Raw genomic sequence first — 7707 nt, forward strand, 5'->3', positions numbered from 1 at the left:
TTTCCTCACCCGGTCAAACGTCCCGATCAGTAGTCTAGGATGGCCCAAGTCTCATCATCAATAGTAGTGTAGACCAGGCCTTGACCCAGGAGTTCATCTGCTGCACCAATCACATCCCTTACCGACATGCCGGTGCCATTTGAGATCATGTTCAGGTGCATACCCTCGTTTCCACCCGGCGAGTTGTGCAGGAAGTTGTACATGCGCTGTGCTTGTGCCGAGCAGCCGGTGAGCTTGCTCGAGTTCCCGTTCTGGTAACCAGCGCCCGAGTCGACGAACATGCCGTCGCCGCCGCCGTTGGCCGCGCCGTTTTCACCCGCTCCTCCCTGGCCGCCGAGAGCACCCTTGGAGAAGTACAGGTGGACGTAAGTGCACTCTAGCAGGTGATAATTGACCTCGTTGAAATCGTCCACCGCGCGCATGAAATGAGCGCCGACGTGCTTCTTGCTGTTGAAAGATTTTAGGCGACCCCATACGCGCACATACTGGTCCTCCTGGTACTTGGGGTCGGCATCTTCCTCCTTGTCGGCGTCGATCCACTTCTTGACGTCAATGGTGCCCGTGCCGTCGTCCAGCACATACGTTATGTTGGTCTTCTGCGTGTTGATATTGCGGACCTGCCCAACTAAGGTGACCTGGGTGATGGGGTGGCCGTCGATTGCGAAGTCGGCGCCGGGATACGCCTCCTCGAGGTCGATGAGCTGCTTGATGGTGACGGGTCGGAGAGACTCATCGCTGTAGCCCTGAACGCGACGGAAGATGCCAAGTCAGTTCAGAGACCAAAGATACACATGCGCAGAAGAAGGTCTGTTGGGATTGTCAATTGCTAGAATGCATACCTTTCCGCCTCCTTGGCCGCCCTGGCTACCTTGCTGGGAGCCTCCAGAGAAGAAGCCGCCAGCATCGTCACCGCCTTGTGCCCCGTATGAAGTCTTGCTGTATCCGCCGAAAGTCGCTATCATCGGAGATTAGCCCAGAGGTCACACTGAATGAGGGCGACGCAGACTTACTCATGGCTGTGGTGTTTGTGGTTGTGTTGTTGCGTCAGCGAAGATTTCGTGATGCAGGTCTGGTGGAGGGGCAACAGTCAATAAGATGGAAGACGCGTTCTAGAGGGGACGACGCGACTGGCAACCAGAAACCACTTTAACTAGCAGTGGTCCGAGCTTTTCCAGCTGGCGCTTGGCAGGCGGCGTGTTAGTGAGTGCGCCTCACCTTTCACACCCACCTTTCCACATGGCGCGAATCTCTACAATTGCTTTGATCTTGCTGTCTCAGATTGTAGCAAGAAGCAAAACGGATATCGTAGGAGAGATTGTATTTCGGAGGTAGACATTCAGAGAGCCTTTAATCCATACTGAGTTCACGTCTTCTGGTGCCGTCATGCCATACGCAGTAGTGTCTTTCTTTCCAGCTCAATCTGCAGTATCGCCTTGCGCTCTTCAGCACTAGCGATACCGAGCAACCGTGGAAATGAATGCGTGACTGCGTCAAAATCTTTGAGCTCGCCTTCGTAGCTTTCTCTCATAGTACTCTGAATAATTTTGTCTAATTAGGTGAACAACCATGATCACGAGCTTCAACGGGCAGTGGGCCGGCACCGGGGTGTGCTCTCCACGGAGTCTCCTCACGCCTCCCACTCGGAAGCTTCCCCTGTTAGCCTCGGCTTTTCAGCACTGCCCTGGAACTTTCCATTGAGCACCAGCGCTCCCCGGACCAGATCAGATTAGATGACTGACCTCATCCTCCTCTCACCCAACATACCCCATCATCCTCCATCAGCACTTCTATTCCTACGACTCATCGTGATCAGCGATTATCTCTACCTGAGCGAGTTAACATCCATCTTGCGAAAGTCCGTGTCGCAGGCGCTGGCTCACTCTGCTAAGCGAATTTGGCGATACCCAGTCATTGCGTTGTAATAGCCCGAGTCCGCATCATGGTCACTCGATCGCAGTCTGCCACGCTTCCGATTATCCCACTGCCAAAGGGCAGCGTCCTGCTGCCCGGCATCATACAGCGAGTCCCGGTCTCGTCCAGCAGACCCGACATACCCGCCTTGCTCTCGACTGTTTACACACGTGCGGCGTCCCGGACAACAAATGGCCGCATCGATACGGTCCCGATAGCATGTGTGCCGATCGCATCCCCGTTGCTCGGCCCCAACGGCCAATTACTCATCGACAATGGCGACCAAACGCATCCTACGGATACTCTTGATTCAGGGCGGCCGACAAAGAAGTCCGATCTGTATTCTTGCGGGGTTGCGGCGAAGATCACCGGCATCGAAGGCCGAGGAACCGGCGAGTTTGCATTGCTTGTGGAGGGAGTTGCACGCATAAAGATCGAGAAGATATACCAGGCGCAACCTTATTTTGAGGGCAAAGCTTCATATCACTATGATGAAGGTATGGTCCCTAAGCTTGTTTGAGGTTCCCCGAGTGTGCTAGACCAAACAACTGACTCTCGGCCACAGTTTCAATGCAAGATACAGAACTCGAGGAACTATTCCAGACATTAAAACAACTGTCTCGAGAGCTTGTTGGAATTCTAAGACTTGCTGCTATCTTGCCTAGAGCACCTGGCTCTACAGGATTGTCGCCCTTGCTGGCACGGAGACTGGACTTTTTCATTGTCAAGAAGAAACTAACAGAGGCCGGTCTCCTTGCCGACTTTATGGCAAATATTGTCGAATCATCCTACGAGGAGAAGCTTCAGGTCCTCACTCTGTTTGATGTCAAAGAACGGATTACGAAAGTGATCGAGCTGCTTGACCGGCAAATTGGCAGCATCAAGAACAGCGTAAAGATCACTACCTTTACAACGACTTCAATCCCATTCACTATCGATCCTGACGAGAAGGACCAAGACCAGATCAGGAGAAAGCCTCAGATACCGGGTCGGATGCCACCGAATGCGTTCGGCTTGCCACTGGCACCTCCTCAGGGCATGGGTGGTAGCATGGGTGCAGGCAATGACGATGACCAAGAACCAAATGAACTCGAAGAGCTCCAGAAGCGTTTGGAGGCTGCAAGGCTCAGCCCAGAAGCTGCAAAGATCGCTGAGAGGGAACTCAAACGACTAAAGAAGATGATTCCCGCTCAAGCGGAGTACGGCGTCACCAGAAGCTATCTTGAAACTCTTGCAGAGATTCCCTGGACGGCTGTCACAGAGGATCGCCTCGGCCCAGATACCCTGAATGTCGCAAGGAAACAGCTGGATGATGATCACTACGGCCTGGACAAAGTCAAGAAGCGGCTTCTGGAATATCTAGCTGTTCTGAGGCTCAAACAGTCCATCAATGAAGATGTTGACACACAAACTAAACAGCTAGAGCAAGAGTTAGCAGCGTTGGAGTCGGGCGAGCAATCGAAGACTGAGGAGCCTTCAACTGAAACTAGCAACCAGGAGAGAATGACACAACAGAGGATCAAGTCGAGCACAGCCAAGCTTGAGGTGCTTAGGAGTAAGCGAATGGTCGATAAGTCGCCTATTCTGCTTCTAATTGGACCTCCGGGTGTTGGCAAGACCAGCCTAGCTAGGTCGGTTGCAACTGCTTTGGGCAGAAAGTTTCACCGAATTTCGCTTGGAGGAGTCAGGGACGAAGCTGAAATACGCGGGCATCGTAGGACTTACGTTGCAGCGATGCCAGGTCTCATAGTACAGGGACTGCGGAAAGTCGGCGTTGCAAATCCAGTTTTCCTGTTGGACGAGATTGACAAGATTGGCACGTCCAACTTCCACGGGGACCCCTCTGCAGCCATGCTTGAGGTCCTGGATCCTGAACAGAATCATACTTTCGTGGATCACTACATCAATGTCCCAATGGACTTAAGCAAGGTGCTCTTTATTGCAACCGCCAACAGTCTCGATACCATCCCTGCTCCCCTGTTGGACCGCATGGAGACCATATATATCCCTGGCTACACCACGCTGGAAAAGCGACACATTGCCATGCAGCACCTGATTCCCAAGCAAATACGTGTCAATGGCCTGGATGTGGACCACGTTACATTTAATCAGGATGTTGTTTCCAAGATAATCGAGTCCTACACTCGAGAAGCAGGTGTTCGCAATTTGGAACGAGAAATCGGCTCCGTGTGTCGCGCGAAGGCTGTAGAATTTGCCGACGCGAAAGACGGAGGTCATCTCGACACTTACAAACCCCAGCTCACCGTCGAAGACATCGAGCGTATTCTGGGAATTGAGAAATTCGAGGAAGAAATCGCCGAAAAGACCAGCCGCCCGGGTATTGTGACCGGTTTGGTGGCGTACAGCTCAGGGGGCAACGGTGCTATTTTGTTCATCGAGGTAGCCGATATGCCAGGCAATGGCAACGTACAGCTCACCGGAAAGCTTGGATCTGTGCTTAAGGAGAGTGTCGAAGTCGCATTGACCTGGGTCAAGGCTCACGCCTACGAGCTGGGCCTCTCACAGGATCCATCCCAGAATATCATGAAGAACCGGAGCATCCATGTACACTGCCCATCCGGATCCATCCCCAAGGATGGCCCTAGTAGTGGAATCGCGCAAGCGGTTGCCTTGATCTCCTTGTTCTCTGGAAGGGCCGTACCACCGACGATGGCCATGACTGTAAGTCTGATTTCGGTTTCGTTGTGCCCACACCCTTCTTGAAAGGGGCTTACGTGCGTTTCGCGTCCGGAGACTAATACAAGTGTGTGACTACAGGGGGAAATCTCCCTGCGCGGCCGGATCACAGCCGTCGGAGGTATCAAGGAGAAACTGATCGGAGCGCTCCGAGCTGGCGTCAAGACAGTACTACTACCGGCTCAGAACCGAAAGGATGTCAAGGACCTACCCCAGGAGGTTAAGGATGGCCTGGAGATCATCCATGTCAGGTATGTCTTTTTACCCATGGCGTAGTGTGACATCCATCTACTACCTACCCTGGTCATGAAGAATGTTTCTCGCTAACGGCTCTTGTTGTTTCCAGTCATATTTGGGAGGCGATTCGCCATATATGGCCCGACGCGCATTGGCCCGGGCAGCAGGACTTCTCAGGCATCGAGAGCCGCCTGTGATTACTGCCCACCTGCCGCACGAGGACTGCAGGTTTAGATTGCGTCTGTGTACAGCCTAGGCGTTTCCCCGCGGCTTCTGAGACAGACTGTCTCAGTCTGTTGTCCATTTAGATTCCCTCATCTGAATCGAGCAAGCGAAATGCCACCACGTTACAAACAGTGTGTCTGTCCGTTTAACGTCCGGCCGCACACCCACCGTCGGATATAGTAACCTACTTCTGTCGTAGTGCAATTCGCCCGGAGCAAAAAATTGCATGTCCACGTTGTAAAACTATATGTGCGGGTGTGTTCCCTGGGAAATAGGAGGCTGTTGGCGGTTGTAAGCCATGTTGCAGATATAGTGTTTTCCCTCGTCTAACTCCAGGCTAAGATCTGTGTGTAATTTCAACCAGGACAACCTCCAACAGGGGTGTCTCTGCAGAAGTCTCTAGAACATGTCATAACTAATCAACCAACTAACCAGAAACGGGATACTGGGTCACCTCTTTATACGCCTTTCTCTGCTTCGGAGGAAGCAGCGTGCACCGTTTTTGATTGCAAGATCTGTCTGGGCCGGGACCTCCGTCACACAGTGTTGCTGTCCCACGTGGGACGCCGATTCTGACCACCCTTGCACGACAGCGCAGATGATGGGAGACAAGACATTCGTCCGTTTCCGCCTGCTGACTTAAGAATAGTTCCGCTGTGCTCCTCAGAACTCTGCCTATCATGGTCCCTGCCTCGGTATCCCCTTGAACTGCTCCTGACTTGCCCAACCTGCGTGGCTTGCGTCCAAGTATCGACGCCACTTTGAGCAGGGAGTCCCGGGGAGTGGGCTCTCGGGACTACCTCACCTCGGACGTCAGACGCCAGCCTCCGGACCGGGCCTTCACTAGGCCTCTTGAGGAAGGACAGCTTCCTCAATGGTAATTAAGGGCAGTGGACACTCGACAGTAGCCATCATGTTATCAAAGGTCATTCCAAACCGATCCTGGATGCATCAGCCAAGTGTACAGTCATGTTCGTATCGTAATCATCTATGAAGAAAGAAAGCTTGTAAATACATTATTTCATGAGTATGTACAAGTCGTATGTGCTGATGTAGATACTTCCTGGAGGAGCACAGGTCATTGTCTTCACATGTGTCTCCTTTCATAAGCATGTGCTTCATTGCTGCCAACCCCTAACCCCCCGCCCACGTCACAGGAGACTCCTCTGCTTCCTACTGTCGTTAAACCTTCATGATGACACTAGAGACTATTCAAATTAAGCCATAGAAAGGATCAGACTAGATGGTTGACTTTGGTCATAGGTGATCGGTATGCTGTGAATAACTTCAATGGCTGAGCTTGGATCATGGTCTGCGCAAGTTTACTTGCCTTGGCACGTCTTGCAAGCTTCGAGTTTGATACGCAAAGGTAGCGAATCTACTTAGGAGCAAATAAAACACCACACCAGATTGTAATGTAGGCTTGCTTGTGGTCAGACTCTCCTAAAGTCTCAGGTATCTGCATTTGCATCAGTAAGTCTCACTTGACACCCTTTCGAGTATGGCCCTTGGACCCAATACCCTGGTGTATTGTCCCTGCTGCCGTTGATGAATAGAAAATAGGAAGATAGGCAGTGTCCCGGATTAGATCCCGGCTTGTGTGGACGAAGCCGTCCTGTTGATTAACCCACGAGGCAATTTATGGTCTCTTAGATTTGATAAAGAAAGAGTTAACTAAGGCCGATATTGTCTCTTCCCGTCTTGGCTTGTCGGCTGGGAGTGGTAATAATGTTGCTTTACGTGGAAGTTGGCATGATTTCTAGTCATATTGGCTCAAACCAACTCTCTGATATCTCTGGACGTAACCATGTATGCCGCGTGTCGGCAGGAGAACCACTTCGCAAGCTGTGAGACTCGTCTCATCAGGCGCTCTCCGGAAATAAAGGCACAAGCTAACGAGCAGATTCGAGGCCAGGCTCTGTGTGGAGAGTTATTAATCTCTCGGCTCAGCTGTGAATGCGGTCCGGCAATGCGAAGGTGTAGCACACCATGATTTGCGGTATCACATTACTCGTACACTTTGATCATTAGTGGTAGAATGCTACGATCACAGTCAAAAGAGAATAAGTTTGAGGGTGCACGTTCACAAGCGAAATTGGAGACAGTGAGGGGACAGGGAGGGGATAGCCGTTGGAGGCATCAGTGGCCCTTGTCCTAGGGTCAATGTGATATTGACAGGGATATTTAATATTAGTCCAGGACTGTTGCAAGCCTGAAGATCGACCCAGTTCTTCTGTAGGAACGCCACGACAGGATGGGCTAACGGGAGCCAGGACCAGAGGTATCATCATCCTAGAGGCGCGGATGACAGCGTGGAGCACCTTGAGAACCGTTCCCATTGTCCCAAACTTCCCCGGCCCATGTCATCTCGTGTTAGAGGCTTGTCGGGGAAGCAGCCTGGTGGTTTTGCCGTCTGGCCCTTATCCACCGTCCCATGGTTCTGCAGGAGATATAGCCGCCTGTCTCGGCCCAAGCTGCAGCTCTCAGACGCAGCAGCCCGCGTCGATCTCCACCTTTTACCATTGATTGATCCCGGCTGTTCGGTAACATTGCAGTTAAGTGGTCCTTTGCTGTACTCGGACTGGACAGGTGACTCTATCTAGCCTCAATCACCTGTGTGGCGGAGCTCAGTGTCGA

General features: G+C 52.1%; 2 protein-coding genes across 2 annotated transcripts; one reads left to right on the plus strand and one right to left on the minus strand.

The window, feature by feature from the left end:
* Positions 1-26: 26 nt before the first annotated feature.
* UCRPA7_5572 (putative replication protein a 32 kda subunit protein) lies at positions 27-1014 on the minus strand (the record flags this gene model as incomplete). Its single annotated transcript, XM_007918118.1, has 3 exons — positions 27-743; positions 840-955; positions 1011-1014. The coding sequence occupies 3 exons, from the start codon at positions 1012-1014 to the stop codon at positions 27-29; spliced, it is 837 nt and encodes a 278-aa protein (XP_007916309.1).
* A 925-nt stretch (positions 1015-1939) lies between these two features.
* Positions 1940-5042, plus strand: UCRPA7_5573 (putative atp-dependent protease la protein; the record flags this gene model as incomplete). The annotated part of the gene is made up of 4 exons (XM_007918119.1): positions 1940-2408; positions 2477-4593; positions 4690-4859; positions 4955-5042. The coding sequence occupies 4 exons, from the start codon at positions 1940-1942 to the stop codon at positions 5040-5042; spliced, it is 2844 nt and encodes a 947-aa protein (XP_007916310.1).
* Between the last annotated feature and the right edge of the window lie 2665 nt (positions 5043-7707).

The sequence above is a fragment of the Phaeoacremonium minimum genome, assembly GCF_000392275.1.
Source record: "Phaeoacremonium minimum UCRPA7 unplaced genomic scaffold PA7_03_scaffold_415, whole genome shotgun sequence".
Classification (NCBI taxonomy): domain Eukaryota; kingdom Fungi; phylum Ascomycota; class Sordariomycetes; order Togniniales; family Togniniaceae; genus Phaeoacremonium; species Phaeoacremonium minimum.